The sequence below is a fragment of the Haliaeetus albicilla genome, chromosome 4 (assembly GCF_947461875.1).
Source record: "Haliaeetus albicilla chromosome 4, bHalAlb1.1, whole genome shotgun sequence".
Classification (NCBI taxonomy): domain Eukaryota; kingdom Metazoa; phylum Chordata; class Aves; order Accipitriformes; family Accipitridae; genus Haliaeetus; species Haliaeetus albicilla.
In genome coordinates, this window is record NC_091486.1 from 13700521 (window position 1) to 13717874 (window position 17354).

At 43.3% G+C, this 17354-nt stretch overlaps 1 protein-coding gene across 10 annotated transcripts in view; it reads right to left on the minus strand.

Annotated features, from left to right (window-relative positions):
• SLC15A2 (solute carrier family 15 member 2) overlaps positions 1-17354 on the minus strand; it is a 55610-nt gene that overhangs the window by 14709 nt on the left and 23547 nt on the right. For all 10 annotated transcript variants that reach the window (XM_069780974.1, XM_069780981.1, XM_069780977.1 and 7 more), the window contains 9 exons: positions 13157-13247; positions 10939-11016; positions 8239-8321; positions 6909-6995; positions 6487-6576; positions 6091-6135; positions 3873-3905; positions 2718-2806; positions 624-705 (listed from right to left, as the gene is read on the minus strand). In XM_069780974.1, the coding sequence (XP_069637075.1) occupies positions 624-705; positions 2718-2806; positions 3873-3905; positions 6091-6135; positions 6487-6576; positions 6909-6995; positions 8239-8321; positions 10939-11016; positions 13157-13247 (678 nt within the window). The remainder of the gene's footprint in view (positions 1-623; positions 706-2717; positions 2807-3872; positions 3906-6090; positions 6136-6486; positions 6577-6908; positions 6996-8238; positions 8322-10938; positions 11017-13156; positions 13248-17354) is intronic.

Genomic DNA, 17354 nt, shown 5'->3' on the forward strand with positions numbered 1-17354 from the left:
CAGAAACAAATGGCAGAGATCTGCAGGGGCTAACATCGAATTTACAAGAGATTTGCTGCCATCCTGTCTGGGGATGCCTGGCAGTCCCTGATGCCTTTGACTACAGAAATGACTGCATTTACCTCCCTCACTGGAGAAACAATTTGGCTTGTAAAAAATCACATCCCCACCCTAAAGTAGGAAAGTAATTAAATTAAAAACCCAAAACCAACACACACACACAGAGAAAAAAAAATTTAAAAAAAACCAACAACAAACCAGTAAAATATAGGCAAGCTACAGCAAGAAATAGGAAAGAGAACAGACTACCTTTTGGGAATTAATCACTAGCATTAACTAGATGTCTGTCAAGCACTTTGACGATGGAAATCTAGAATATAGACCAATACAGATGACCAGCACAGCAAAACTGCAAAGACTAGAAAGAGACAGAGACAAAGAGAGGGAAAGGTAGACAAAGTAAGAATTATCATTAGCAACTGGATCAGTATGCTTAATTGTAAAGAACACATTAAAAGTTATGATCAAGGAAGATGATGGTTAAAAGGATTATCTAACTGGCATCAATAAAAGCACCCCAGGGAAAGAAAGTATTTCTGAGGAATCCCTTATGCTATACTTACATTTATTTTGAGTTCTACAACAGCTGCAAGTCCAAACGCCATTCCTGCAAGGATCATACCTGTTGCCATTTTCCTAATAGGTCTATGGAGCAAATGAAAGAGGTGCCATTAAGAAAAAAAAAGTCATTTAAAATGCAGAATACCATTCCTCAGAGCCAAAGATGTGCCAAAACCATGTAATAAACTGTCCAACAGGTGGCACTGGGGATGACATGCTGTTTAAATTGCCAATCATTTAACTTAAAACTATTCTGTTATTCTGTATGAGGCCAGCACTGAGGCCAATTAAAACTGATATGCCATGAAAAAAAGGTCTTTGCTTGCAAGTTTCATATTATCTTGTTCCTAGCTCTTCTAGTGGGAATAGCTCATGCCATTATGTTAACCTGTGATGTTGGAAGGAGCACTAGAAATGATATATCTTCAAGTCCCTTTTGGGAAAGGCAGAAGAAAAGTAGCATGCTATTTAGCAGCAGGAATGAGGAGCAGAAAAATGTGTAGTTTGTGTCATCAATGTTTCTGACCATCTGTGGCATCATTCTGGGTTATTTCTCATGCCAATACATTTACATTTCTAGAGAATAAAGAGCTTGCTTCTGAACTCAGAGCAAAACTAGTACAAGTCTACCAGAGTTACATGAGACAATCTGATATAAAGCAGAATAAAATAGGTCCAGAATGGCAGGTCCAAACTTTGAGTTGTTAAGATTTGAAATCAATCTGGTTTGAGATTCAGTGGTCTCCACTCTTTGTAATGGTCTGGATTCACATTCCAGATTGACTGGGCTATGGGAAATCCACATTAAGAACCCAAATTCTGTCTCTCAGTTACATGCCCTGGGACAAGAAAATATTTACTGCTTGCATATCTTGTAATACAAAAAACGGGTTTGATCTTCAACGCTGCATTGGGATTTTGTAGCACAAACTTTTGCAGCCACATAGGCTAACACCCTGCATGCTACACTGTTTCCACAGCCACTTCTACAGCCAAACTGGATAGGAGCCTGTTAGTACCCTGCATCCAGGGGACAGAAACAGCATGGCATTCAGTCCCGAGTGGTGCGTGAGTTTGTGCTGCTGAGTCAACTACTCTGTCAACTGGTCATCAGGCAGGAGGTTTTCTGTCAAGTCGGGGCTCAGTCCAGGGCATGGGCTCACACTGAGGTAGCATGGGGAAGCACAGCTTCCCATGTGTGTCCTCCAAAGGGCACCATTTTGCAGGGCTGGACAATGTCTTTGATGTCTTTAGGTGCAGGTAATTCAGCATGATGGGAAAGGATCAGCAGGGTGAAGGGGTAGGCTTCAGAGGCTCCTTCCATCCCCATTTTATGTGCTTTTGTCTATCCAGCATTTTAGTTTGGATTAGGAACACGCTTTTTAAGCCAATCTCCCACTCATCGCCCCTTCCCACACTGTGGTTCATGTTGAGATGTGGTGCTGGAGCATGGAAACGAGGTTCCTTTCAGCTGAAACTGCACTGGCAGAGGCACGCCATGAGCACACATAACATACTCCCACTGCTAAACAGCATCAGTCCACATAGGCAGACTACAGACACTCCAAAGTAAAATCCCCCAAAATGCATAAAGTGCGCCTCAGAGCCAACCTGGAGGTCTGCTCCTATTACAGTGCACTTTTTGCTAAAATAGACTAGGGATAAAATGCTTGGGCCATATGGAAATTCCCTTATGTACTCACTGGTTCAGATCCTAGTGTGGAATCTGCTTTCACAACACCACATGTAGCCCACATGGGATGGTGAATTTAGCCCTATGGGGACCTTTCAAGGTGGAAATTATTTAGGGGTGATACAGGAGATAAGGTGAAGAACATGTTGACCAAATTCAAAGGACAGTTCATATCTACTTTCAGGGAAAATCTGTACAGAGCAGAATCCAATATCACTGAATTTTCCCCTCTGGAATTTCCAGGGCCTATGGAAGAGGGTGATGTTGCCTCTTGGGGCTGAATTAAAGGCAAGTACTGGGAAGGGTGAATGGAAATTCGTGTTTCTCCTCCTCAAAACCTATTCTGCACACTTGCTGCAAAAGAAAAAGCACTGAGGCATCTGCATTATCCCCAAGTACTTACGTGAAATTAAATTTGCACATGTTTATCAGGGGGTAGAGCCCAAGGTCAAAAATTGGGATGAAGACAAGAATAAGAAGTGGATTTAAGAACTGCAATACAAAAGAATGGGAGTTTAGTGACTAGAAAGCAACTTGCAGTAATTAAACTCATAAAGCACTGTCCTCCAGAAATAATTCCATTACAGAAAGGACATGAACAAACACTTAAAAACCTCCTTTTAAAATATAATCATAGTTTGCACTTCGACAGCTTCTGCTATTTAGTCTTCACAGGCACGAATACATTTTGTTCATATCCTCCCCTCCAAGAGGTAAGCAAGCAGCACTAGTCCAGTTTCCCTGAAGAGAGAACTGAAGCATTATGTTTTTGAAGAGTACAAAACCCACTGACAATAGAGGCAGATGACCTTCGGTGCTGTGGTGGGACCTTACAACAAATCAGCAATAATGGAAACATCTTGGGATTTCAGCAAAATCCCAGAGAAACAGGCACTATTCTGTGAGATTGGCAATTTCTCGCACTTCCACACAGCTTGGTAATCCCCCAGGAACTAAATTTCTCCTGGGAGGGCCAGAGCTTGTCTGCCAGCCAGCAGTGGCAGAGCAAGAAAATTGAGAGTGATGGAGAACAAGCAGAGAGGAATGCTGTTTCAGTTTCGAAGGAAGATTTCAGGGAACAGGACAGCTTTGAATTTCTCCAGAGCTGTTCAGTGTAAGAATTGTAATCAACTGTGACAACACAGCACCGTCTTGGAGACTTCACATTTTCATCTGCCCTGCAGTAAGGGAGGAAGGAAACATATTTCAGGTACAACACTCAAACCAGTGCAGGGGCATGTTAAAAGCAGACGCAGCTTGTATCCTCCACATGCCAGCACTAGTTCAGGAACTATTATGGTGACATGTCTCCCCACACCTCTGCATTATTCTGCAGGATTCAACCTCGGTGTTAGGACATCCTTGGGGTCCAAGACTAAGCTTGCAAAACAGCTAGTGAGCAATAAGACAGAGTCCACACCACAGCAGTCAGCAGGAGCACTGCTATTACCTTCAAAAGGAGCAGAGAAAGGCCACTGGTCCCATGAGAAAAATAAAAATGAGAGAGAAAAAGAAAAAGAAAATACATTTATAAGGGATACCCTATAGTATCTTTTACCTGCATTTGGTCAGGCTGAAGGACATATATTCCCTGAAACAAAAAGATATTCCAAGTGATTCATAAACACCATAATATAACAGTGCATATAGCAAAAAAACAACCAGCCCAGTAGAGGCCTTAGTAGCAAACGTGGTTTCCTCAAATGGTTTATGTTGGCTTTAGCAGCTGATATTGTGCTCTTGACACTTGTCATCTAAGGACACAGTGTTTTATGAGAATCGTTTTGCAGAAGGAAGCAGCACTCAGTCCTTGATATATGGCAGCTGGGACACAGCCTGTTACAGGTACTGAGACCCATCTTTCAGGCTGGTTGAGCTATGAACTAGGTGACTGGGGAGGAATGGGCATGTTAGTGCCCAAGTTGGGATTTGGGCTTAGAGCTTCCTCCCTCCCTGCTTCTGTAATAGGAAAAACCCAAATCCTACAAGTGAGTTCTCTCAAGCTTCAGGACCCTCTGAGCTCCGTTGGCAATTCTCCCAAGCACACCAAAAGGATAACTAAAGACCTTCCCTGAGTCAGCAGTCTGCACAAACACCTCTTTCCTCCCTCCACCTGCCGAGGGCACCTAATGGGCTTTGGTCAACTGTGACTTCTTGGTTTGAGCCAAGAGTCCTCAAGGCTATAAGAGATGCCTCACATTTGCAGCACTTTACCCAGCGCCCACAATCAGGCAAGGTCAACGGGGATGGATGGAGGGACCCAGTCCCCAAAAGGGACCAATGAGCTGTCTCCAGGGAGAGGCTGGAGTCTGAACTCCACACAATGCTTTTCATTTGAAATTAAGATGAAGAGAAGAGGTGGAAAAATTAAGAAGGAAATAATATCTTTCCAAGAAAGCACTGTGGGGGTTTGTCTCCTGCCTGCCAGCAGCTGCCTCCCGGGAGAGTGGAAACCGCTGGTCACAGCAAAGGAGTCTTACAATTAAAAATATCAGGCAAATATCCCCTCCTGCTACTTTGTGCACACTATACAAATGTGCCATTAGGAAACAAGCCTGCAAATATTTCATCTCACACTAAATCATTCCCTGTTTAACTCCGGACTTCCTAGCTGAGCCCTTTGTCTGCAGAAGGGAAAAGCATGGAATATTACAAACATGAACTCCAACAAGCCTAATAGTGGGATCACCCCAATGTTGCAGTTAAATCTCACCTTCATGAGTTGGGACAACTCACCAGTGGAGAGCAGATGAGACTGAAACATAAGCCAAAAACCTGTCCGAGTTGGTGTGACAAAAAAGCCCTGAATATATCCTTCTCCACCAGGGAGAGTTTAGTAAGTGACATCTGGTGATTCTGCTATATCTTCTGCTAATGGATCACTAAGTGCATGTGAGCAAAACAGCAGAAAACAAAGTTTTTCGATAGACATCACAAAGACCGCATGAACTTTCATTGCTTTGTCTTTCTGAGGTGGGTAAATATTACCCAAGGTGTAGTCTTTTTCATGCCTCATTTGAATTAATTAAGCCTAATGAGTATCACATGCTGAGAGCCCAATTTTTAACAGGAGTGACATAGCAGGGCTCAAATTTGGGGCTTTAAGTCAATTTTAAACTGGAAAATGGGTATTTACAATCCTAAATTCTGATGTGAACATCCACAGGTAAGATGGCCTGTTAAAACACATGTCTGGAAGCCAGCCCTGTATGGTGGTATCTTTAGGTAGATAGCTGATCCACATTTATCTGGCACTGCACCCTGTACCATTTGCCATTCACATCTTTGAAGAACTTTATGGCTACTAACTAATTACTCCTCTTCACATCTTTACCCTATACACAGAATTCCTGCTGGTTCTGAGAGGCTTCATTAGTGTATCACCAAATAAGCCAGAGCAGAAACATACAGCTACAACAGCTCTAGTTACACCTTACAAGGGCTGTGTAAACTTTCCATGACTTCTCTGTCTTCAGTGGAGGTAGCAGGTTGGAAATCCTACCTGCTCAAGGTCACAGAGCAAGTGGTTGCCAGTAGGTCAGCACTTCTGACCTTGCAGACTGCTGATGGCTCCCCAGCCCTCACTCCTTGCCAAGATGTGCTGTGATGAATTGAACATGGCTGCACAGAGCCTCTCGCTTCTAAGCACCAAAAGTGCAACTCACTCACCCAGACTCATCAAGCAGATGCTCTTAGTACTGCAAGACTCTGGTTAAAAAGCAAGAGCAGTGATGTTACTACTGGTTTTACCAGCCCTGGTGACATTAAGTACTTACAAAATCAGCATTCATTTTTGTGGCTTGCAAAGTCCACCTGGATCCCTAAGGAGAAAACAGAGAGCTGTGAAGCCTTCAAGATGTCCTATGGGACTAGAAAACATGAAGACAGAGAAGACGACAGTGCTGGAGGTCTTTTTCCCACCTCTTCCTTCCCTTCCCTGTAACACCTGCCAGTAGACAGGGCACATTCTTCCTTCTCACCCTCCCGTGCCAGACACCCAGCAGGACTGCAAAGGGATGGCCAGCAGTGATGGTGGGTACTGCCTTAGCAAGCCCCTGGACACCTGGTAGGAGCGTGGCACTCTGTATCCCCAGGATGCTTTGGTGTTATCCTGGAAGGACAAGGGGGCAAACCCAAGTCAGCAGGCAGACCTGCAATGCACTGTACTGTACCTGCTGATCAAACAGGGCCCAGAACATTGGCAGTGGTATGAAGAGGAAGAGAACACGCGTCACCATTTTAACCTCCCCAATCAGCTGTTTCTATAAAGGGAACAGGCAAAAAAGCAAGATGAGGGTGAAAAGCCAACAGGTGATTCAAGTCATGAAGCATGAGAGCTCCTATTTCTTTCTGCATGGCAGTTATTCATTGCACCTATTCATGATGCTGGACATATTTGCATTTCTGCATTTCAGTGCAGCACCTAAACTGTCCATTAAGGGTCAGGAGAGTACAGATGTGGGAAGGGACCAGAAAAGTGAGAGCCCGGTGCATGTGAGGAGTGGTGTGGCCAGGCCAGTCTTGCTGCCTCCCCTGTCTGTCTGCCCAACTTCCCCCTTCCCCCTCCAAACCTGCCAGTTAGAGCATCACTTACGGAGTATTTTTCTGACGCCCAGTCCAGCCAGTGATCTCTCTTTGGAATCTGACGGGAGCGGTTTTTCAGACGGTTTTTAATAGCAAACTAGGGAGAAAAACAGGTAACTCCCTTGTGGCATACCTGCCCTTGCCACATTCCTAACTCAAGGCTGCCCTCCCCATCCCCCAATGTAAGCAGCACCAGAAAATTGCTGGGGTTTTGCTGGCCACTTCCAAACCTCAGGTTGGATGCTTTATGAGCAATTCTCTGCAGGGAAGTTTCTATGACATTGGTTGATTGAAGGTATGATGTGGGAATGAACTACCTCATAGGCTTGTCTTTCAGAGACAAATCTGACACTAGCCTCCAAAGACTGTTTCATGTTTGATTTAAAACCTGCTGCATAATGAAGCTTTAAACGTAATTTCTTCAGTTCTCTTCCAAAAAAGACCTGTCGGATTGACCGCTGTGCTGGGGAGGAAATGCCTCATTACCCAAAGCAATGTCAAAACCAGAACTCTCACTTCCTTCTTGTTCTGTAGACCTTTCTTTGCATATTCCTGGTGCAGCCCATGCCTCATTCACTCCTAGACCAGCTTTCGAGTTGGTTTCTCACTGGAGGAGAAATCAGTGACACTGTATTTATAACTTGTTTGTTTATGCTGTGTGCTCCAGTCACTGAACACAGCCACCCTGGCAAAAAGAGTGGCAGACCTCACTTATAGAAATCCTATCTTTAAGATCTGGCCTGTTTCCCCAAGGTAAATCTGTCACCAGGATTGACCTAGGTAAAAAGAAAACATCTGCTGTTAGCAACAGCTTCCTGAAAAAGAAACATCATTATCTACCTAATAATAAGAGACTATCTTTTCACATACTATATTCAGCTCACACACTATGAAAAATAATTGATAAGGCTATAATGCAACTTCAGCAGGTGTCTCTTGCATTTACATGAACTTGCTGAATGTGCATAATATGAATGTGTACTATTACTGTCTCCTGAACTGATAAACTTCAGTAAAATTATTCAGCTGAAAAAAATAGAGTCATATATCTGATACTCTGTGAGTTTCTGAATTTTCCTTTCAGTTCACTCTCCACCAGCATCTGCCACTAGTGGTTCTACTGACATCAACTGAACAGTTCATGGAGCTAAGGAAAAGCAATTGAAATGTTGAAAGAATAAACTAGGACCTAAATCTGTTTCTTACTCCTTACAGCTCATCAGCAAGATATCCAGGTGCAGCATACTGAACTCCAAATGTCACCTCCCCTTTCCCTTTGCTCCTTTCTGACCTGCAACCTCAGAGATATGCTTGAAAAAGAGAGAATGGCACACACTTACGCCAATGCATTTGCACACTTCCAGTAAGACGTTCCCTTGTGGTGGTGTTTTTCTGTACAGTCCACTTCCAGCAATGAACACAACTGAAAAATATTATAATCCAAATGGGAATTCACATGACTCAATCCTGCATTACCTTCTGGGAATGATGCTCTACCCCTGTATTCAACAGAAATCCTCTGCCCTTGGGGCTTACAGGATTGCACTTTTAACAAAATAAATATACAGGACTCCTTTAATGCCTTCGAATGGAACAAAATGCAACATCCTACAAGAAGCAGTATAATCCCTAGGGAAGTCACTGTCATCTTCTCATGATCAGCTCTGGCACAACAGGCATCTCCACATCTAATTCATGCTGGGAATCAAAGCTTTGAAAATTCCCTCCATCTATGCTTTTTGTAGGCTAAACTTAAAATACAATCCACACTGAATTGCTGCACCTGATGTTGGAAATCATCCCTGACTCATTGCAACCATGTGAGGATTAATCCAGATCCAACGTGGGCTCTGCGTACTTGCATCTCACACACATTTCAATGGAAACTGCCACAAAGGTCACTGCATCACACACTGGTGTTAACAGAAATTACCTCCATTTACGGTTTCCATGAAGGGTTATACAATTTAAGATATTGTTTTGTCTTGGTTTTCTCCCTCAAAGCACAAAGAATATTGGACCGAGGCTTCAAAATCCTGTCAGAGATGGGGCTATCTGATTACATATAATTTGCCCTGCTCTTTGAGAGCCTCTGAGCACATTGCAATTCTGAAGACGTTAGCAGGAAGAAGCACAATAAAAGCTGAGTGTGAAATCCATATAGTCTGTCCACAGCCAGTGGAGAAAAGCAGGCACCTCTGTCCTAACACAAGAGGCCTAGGACACTGCAGGGAACTCAACATTTCTCTTTGCTGACTGTGAAGACCCTCTGGATCCAGTTTTGACTTGCAGAACTGTCAGAGAGACCTCTGAAGTCAGTTTAGGTGAGTCACACTGAAAGACACTTGTCCAAAGTCACCCAGAGTGGGTAGTTGCACTACCTGATTTTTAGCATCTCCCTGTGGACCTGTTGGTGCCTCTAAAAGGTGATTCATTAGGTTTGCTGAAATACCTTCTGGCGATGCCATTGCCTCCTTTGGGAACTGAGGCTCCTGCATTAGGTTTGGCATTTGGAATTAAATAGCATCAATCCTCCCCCATCTTTCAGAAACTGAAGCAGCCCAGAAAATCTTGCTCCATTCTGATTTCCATTCTGCCTCTATACCTATCCTTGCTTTCCATCATCACAGGGAGAGGGCCAGTCAGGGCTGAAAGGGTATTTTCTCCAGTTCTGCATGCTGCTCACATAGTCAAATATATTACTTCCAAGAGCATTTTAGCATGTTACAAAAGAACACAGAGCTGCTTTGCCGGGCAGGCCGTGGAATCTGGCAGCAGGACACTAGCTAAAAACACATTTCGATTGATGCCCTCACCGAAACTGCAATATTTACACGTCCATTTTCCCCTGGGCAACTACCACTCTGCTAGAAACATTCATCACACAATGGTGCACAGAGGAGCCTGTGCTGCCTTAAACTGATAGGAACAGGCCACAGGGGAAAAAAGAAGCTTCTCAGGCCCATGACCATGCACTTTTTGAAAATAATTGCTGTAACGTTAGCTGTGACCTGGTGACATTTCTCCAGTGTCCTGATTCTTCTCTCCGATGGAAGTTTGAGGGGAGAGAGCAACATTCACATTCTCTGGGGGATGAACTTTTCAAATCACAGATGCTGTGGTGAAATCACACAATTGCTTGGTCTCTCAATTAAGCTAACAAGCTGAATGAGAAGTCACCCCATGCTGTGTGAAAACCTCTCAAATGCAGCGTAATAAGGGGACTGCTCCCCTCAGCAGCTTGCAACTGTGAAACTAAAGCTAATGGTGTGTCCTCTGCATTGGCTACCAAGGAGTAACAGTAAGAGTGTGGAAATTGCTGAGTATTTTATAAGGGTTGAAGAAGAAATCTTGACAAGTACATTAATGGGGCTAAGATGCAAGCTTTAGGAAGCAGGGTGATTGCAGCTGCCTTCTGACACTTGGACAATAAGGGCTTTTTATTGCAACATAATACTAAGTTGTCACCGTAATTGTGGGAATTACTTCAGCCAAGCAAAGTGAGACAGCTCAGAATAAACTAACATCTCATTCAGCTCCTTCTGCGATTTCTGTGGTGCGTAGATTCTCAAGCAAAAGTCTGAACCATTAAAGATGGCCCCAAGCTGTAAAGAGCCTGTGGAAAGGTTAGAAGTAGCATGCTAAGCTTCTCTTCTATAAGCTGGGGAGCTCTGAGGACTGCTTCGATTACAGTTCAAAGGCCAAGCCTGCTCATAGGCAAAGCTGCAAGCCATCAGGAGAATCATTTTGGTGCCTCCCTTTGCTTCATAAAGTAAGGCAATCGTATTGTGAAACATCCACCAGACCACCCTCTCATCAGTATCATGATAAAGGATTGTAGTAAAACCATGGTCTGCCCACCACTAAGTGAACTAGTGGTTTTTCTTGCTGTTCTGAACCGTGGAATTGTTGGATGACCTTGAACCCTTGAGCTTCCCATTGCAGTGTCCATGCAGAGCTAGTGAATTTGTGCTTTTTCTCATCTATCCATGGACTCAAAAATGGTAACTCCTATTACAAGCATTATTGTTTCCACTCACCAAGCGCCAACACCATCAGAGCTGCTGGGACACCAAAAGCCAGTGCATAACAATCCTCTCCAAAACACTTCACATCCCCTGAAAAAGAAGTCAGAAATAAAAGCACCTCATTACAGTCAGACTTATGTTACTGGGGTCTTTGATTTGCCTCCCCAGAGTCAGTCACTTCCCCTGGCTTTAAATCTTCTTTGCTGGTGCTTGACACTGTGAATTGAATCTCCTTGAAACAGTTGTCCTCTCTTGATGAAGACAATTTGGAAGCAGGGTTAGTGTCTGCCAGCAGAAGCGACTGATAATGGGATATTGATGAGAATGGTAGAAGGGAGGGGGCAGACAAATAGGTAGAAAGAAGTAGTAGGAACTGTAATTGGGAAAAAAGTTGCAACATTTAAAATAACCTAAAGCCTTTCTGTATTTGCCTAGATCTAAATAACCAGTACTGTGTTTCCACATTATTTGTGCCAGCCACATGAGTTACTGAGCTGAAAACCTGGATGTGATTTCACAGCAACCTACAGTGGACAAAGTGGAAGCCAATACCCCTACTATATATGTAGAAGCACAGGATTAGTCTTAAAAATCCGGTTCCCTTTCTTGCCGCTTTCCCAATTTCACTAGAGGCAGCCTGCTCCAAATGTCAGGTCTTGCAATAACCCATCAGGAAGCCAGGTTTGTTACAGTGTGGCTTTGATTGATCTGAGCTATGGTTCACCGAAACCCTGCGCCTCTTGGACCAGGTCAATTCTTGCACCACGTGAACTTAGAGGTCCAGTTGCAAACAGCAAGCCAGCAGTGGGCTCTGTGTTTGTATAACGGTGGCTACAAATTACTGCATTCTTACATGGAGTAATAACAAAATGGCTAAAATAAGCCAACATAGTTAACAGGAAACCAACCCATGAAGCCTTCAGTTGTTCCTGTTTGTTGTCCCTGGGCAGTCATGGTCAGCCGCATAGCTGTGTGCGTGCATAGCATTTATTTACTTATTTTCAGCAATTTAGCTGAAATCCAACAAAGCTGGCAGTGAGACATTATGGGCACACTGAACTTTTGACATGCAAAATGAGTTGGACTTCTCCACTTAGAAGTATACATTCCACATTTCTGCCAAATGTCTACGAACTGCATTTCTTGCTCTTCCAAGAAAAGCTTTCACACTTAGCAGAAATTTTACTCTTTCCCCATCCTCTCCACCTCATTTCCATGTTGCAACTAGTTTATTGCTAGGCTATATTGGCACAGTTTTGGTGTTCAAAGGGGACTGGATTTTCATCTGCCCACTGACTACATTGAGCAAAAGCCCCTTCCCAACAGAATGCTGACCTGGGGACACCAGTGAGAGAAAGACAAGAGATACAGCATTTGTCTTTGGCCGTACGCATGGTGTAAATATGACATGAAATGAATGGCCTGTTAAAATAACCACTCTGAACAAAGAAAGCTTCCTGGAGGCCACGGGATGGAATTAAAAGAATTGCTACTAAGTGTGAAGGCTACCTTGTCCCTCTCCCCATCCCTATCTCCTGTGGCCTGCTGCTCTGCCTCTGTGTCTGTATTTAGAGCATGCCAATCCCCTTGGCTTCTAGGCACTGCGATACAATGAAGTAAGTGCAGCAAGACTGAGGGACTAAGAGGGGTTGTGGAAGCTGCCTAGAATGTAAAGTAGGTCTTAAGTGGGGCACAGGCCTGTGCTTTGTCTTCAAGGCTAGCTGCTCAGGGCTGCAATCTTGCAAGCAGACCCACGCAGACACCCCTGGGTGCCAGGACAGAGCCCTCCAGAAGTCAGCAGGACCCTGTGGGAGGGAGAAGGTAGGACTTCAAAACCAGCCCTGCTAATTTTTCAGCCCTGACACCTGCACGGGGCAGCAGAGATCAGTTCCCATCCACAGGCTACCTGCAGGGAAGACTGAGGAATAATCCTTCACTGGCAATGGGGAGGATTAGATGACCATGTAGGTCCTTTCACCTTTCGTATTTTAATTCTACAGTTCAGGCTGGCTTTGAAATACAATCAGGAATATAGTTTTTGTGACTTGTCTGCTAGTACTATAAATCTATTATGCTGTTACGGCAGGATTAACAAGGCGTAAATGCAATACACTGGCCACTCCACAGAAAATGTAATTTCTGCCATTCAGTTGTCGTAAGAGCCCAACTACGCACAGCAGAGTAGTCAGAGTGCAGCTAATTTATTGTCTTATTCTAAATCAACACTGACCTCTTAATACAGGAGTTACAAACGTGGAGATCAAACTTCCAGCATTAATGGATAAATAGAAGATGGAAAAAAACTTGCTTCTCTCCGAGGTCTAAAACAAGAGAAGACATTATCAATGTCACAGCTAATGCACAGCATTGGGCTTGCAAATTGAACACTATCAATTCTCTTGTTAGGAAGGCTGGGTAAATATTGACACACAGTGCATAAAATGTTAAGCAAACAAGCTTGCGTTCAGGTGATGGTAAATGCTCACACAAATCAGCTCACATTACTTGAGAAGTGCTTGGGGGCTTTTCGGCATTTCAGAGGAAAAGCCACTGCTTCGAGAGTGTTGTGAGATTGGAAGGAGGGGAGAGCATTTACTTATTCAGAACAGGTAGCATAATTCAGATCCTCTGTCACCTAATTCAATCCAATTTGGCATGGTTTGACAAGCTCATCATTTCTTCCCATGTCTGAGCTCTTCCCCCCCCGCCCCTTCCCTCCTGTGTAGAAATAGAAAAAGAAACCTGTGTATTTTGAGGAGCTGGTAATGACAGCATAGATGAGAAAATGCCAGCAAATGAGAGGTATCCATCAGACAGGAGATTACCAAGCTGAGGCCAGTCAACCTCAAACTAATAGGGTAAATTAAATCTAAAGGAACAAATTCAAGAGCCTGATGGAGAGATGAACTCTAAGAGTTCAGAATTTAACTGATGTTGTAACATATTATAGTTCACATAGTCAAAGGATTCCTGTTGATCTTTTTTCTTCCTGCATAATTCTTAATTTGGAAGGAATCAACAACTTGATGCAGAGTTTGGTCCTTTTTGCAGGAGCAACGTGTGAGGGCATTCAACTGCGAGCAGTCTCTCCTTGCCTGTGGGGGAGACATACATGCACAGTCGCATGCACATAGACAGTGCTAAACCTCCTCCCTCTGCCTGGGTGGGCCAGCAGAGTGGAGAAATAAGAGCAGGCTACCTGACCTAGCCCACATTCATCTGTATCACCAGCTATGGGACACCTGATTCAGTGAAACCAGCATTTAAGGACAGCCCAAGCCCAGGCAGCCAATATACTCCATACGTATCTAGGCTTTACTCCCAGCTGTCACCAGATCCTGTAAAGGTAGTGGACAAATTGCTTGGGACATGGCTTAGTGCCTGGCAGATTGCTCCTTAGGGGACCTTGAGCTACACCTCTATGACTTGAGCATCATTTGAATGAGAAGCTTTAACTTAGCTGAGTGTGAGGAGTCTCCTCAGGGACTTGGTTCTACCCCCTCTCCTCCTAATATGTCCTGCTTCCTTCTGCTCCCTGAGACAACAATATTCACAAGGCTAGAAAACAGGAGAAAATGTGAAGAATTGCAGGCAGCCAAAAGAGGACGGCTTGTAAGGAATGAAGCCTGGGATCCAAAAATGTAACAGAACTTCCCGTGACTGATGGTGCAGTCAACAGGAAATACTGCTATTTCATACGGCAAGAAGCCTCTTATCACAGGGATTACTGCAGGGAAGGTGGGCAGGTGGGAGGGATTTTCTTTATGCCCCCTTGTGAAGCAGGTGCTGGTAAGGTGAGGGTGAGAGCCCCATTGCATCCCACTAAGAGGTCTGGGGGTCCCCTCACCTGGATTAAGGGCTTTTTGCGTTGCCCCAGCACAGTTATGAAGACCCCATCAACTTGAGCTTTTGGCTCTTCCACAGTTTTATTTCCTAGCATGTCCCAGGCAATCTAATCCATACATTACACGTAAATGATTTATCCTGGATTAAAGGGTTCATAGCCTTATAATAATATCTCTGTAGCATGTTCCCATGGTTAATAGCAAACAGCACTGGGTCTTACTATCTCTTATACTCCATTTCTGTCCTTACCAGTGTTTTTGATTACCTGGAACTTTCTGCTGCTAGGCTAGTAAAAGTATATTTTCTTCTTCATTCTGCCTTTGTGACTAGTTATTTGTCATCATAAGGAAATCTAGAGAAATGAACAGCCTCAGCAATCTCTCCCACTCCTAGAGTAGCCCTGCCATGGCCTGACATCGGTGGTGAAATAGAGTCCTCGCAGTCCTGCCCTCTTCTAGTCAAATTCTCACGCCATATATCTAACCCTTTGTATCTGAGCAACTCAGAATTTCTGAGAGTTGAGAAAAACTCAAGCGTGCAGCTCTCAACATGATAAAGTGTAGAGCAAAAATTACCAAAAGGAATGGGCTGGTAAGAGAAGAGAGTAGTGATGCATAAAGAATTTGGAGCATCTTATTTCACACATTTTCAGATTTTAGTGATGGAAAAAAAATGGTCAGAGAAAAGTAGAAGTAAGTACAAAAATAATGACCCAGCAGCTCGCAAATTACACTGATTGGAAAAAAGAATTCCCTCCCTATTTTCTTAATCTTTGGATCAGACGTACATTAGCAACATGATTTGGATTAGCTAATTTGAGAAAAAGTACCATACATGATAATCCTGATCTCCTCGGCAACCAGAAAGTAAAGAAACAAAGAGAAAGATCTTTAGTACCTTTAACACCATATCACACTGTTTGAAAGCAGCTTTGGTCCTTAATTAATATGCACAGTAGCCTTTGCTTTCATATAACATATCATAAATATAATTTTGTTCAATATTTTTAGCTTGGACTCCTAATCCCATAGACAAAGATGCTTGGAAATCTCCTACAGATAAATCTACTTTCCCTGTCTGACCTCCTGCTGAATCAGTCTCCATCACTGTCTGTAGTAGTACTGTTCTCAAAGGGGCAGATTCAAGACTATTACACTCATAAAGTACTTAAAAGAAAACCAGAACAATGGTGTGGATTTACCTCCAAACATAAATTTGTCTCTATGTGGAAATAGCAGGGGCAATTTATTTATTCATTTTATATACAGAACTATAGTATCCCCAGTTTCCAGATGGAACAACTAAGCTTGTGTACTTAAGGGCTCAGCTGAAGTTTATTGGTGTCCTGAAAACTGAGAGGGAAACAAATGCTTCATTTCATTGGGAATTTTCAAAACTTATTTCATCCTACCTGGAGCAGAAGATGAAAAACATGGTAAGTCCTCTCAAACACCATTCCAGAGGGGAAAAATATTCTGGTTGGCCGCAAACCTTTCATTCCTTACAAAATCAAAAATTCTCATTCCAGTTTTGAAGACTTAAATTTCCTATCACATCACATAAAACCTTTTTTCTTCTGAAAGGCCAAGTAATTTCAAAATGGTAAAATAAAAAACTTTCTACTCTGAAAAGAATGAATAGAGCAGAACACATTGTCCTTATCAGAAGGCTTTTTACAGTTTTCTTTCTCTAAATTAGTTTTTCTTGAAGGCAACACACAGGTGAATGTTTGAGCCTTAGTATTTGATAAATTTGTTGCAGAGGTGTAGTCTGCATGCTGGAGAATGGGCACAGGCCCACACAACCACAGGCAATTCAGGTTTTTCTCTGTAACTCAGTTGTGGTTATAAGTTTCGAATAATAGTGTGTATGTGCCTGACTGGGGTGCTGAGATTCATTAGCTGAAGTCTATGAAACACTCTGAAGATAAGTGGTACATATTATCATACTGTAATTAGGTGGTAATTGAAAGATGCTGGATAAACATTATTAATCATTAATATTCATAGAAGTAGCACTTCTGAAAATGCTGCTGTAACACCTGTTAGAATCCTTTTGGGACAACTATTGGCACTGCAAGCTGGGATGCCCACATGCCAGTATGCAGTATTGCAGAGCGTATTCCCAGAGCGTGAGTGCTGTACTGCCAGCCTGATTTTGGTCAGAGTTGTGCCAACTGGGGAGGCTGGTGACCACCAGATGATTGCTGCTCCCTCTTCTGCAGCATCCTCTAAAGCACTGGGAACAACTAACAGCACAGGATGGACATGCCTGCAGAAGGATTTGCTTTGAACAAGTGACCATGAAAAATCCTGTGTTTTGTTATTCCTTAGTAACCATAAGTTTCATCACTTCAGCGTCACACAGTTCATGTGCAGAAAGCACAAGTCTTCCCAAAATTTTAATAAACATTCTAGTCTATTTTATTCATTCATTAAATGCTGACTATGTGCTGGAGCATTGCAAAAGACAAACAGCAAACTGCCCTACAGTCCACGGCCAAGGTGTCATCCTTTGTCCAACTCTACCACTGCCTTTCCTGACAGACCATTAGTCTAATGTCCTTCTTCAATGCCTCCATT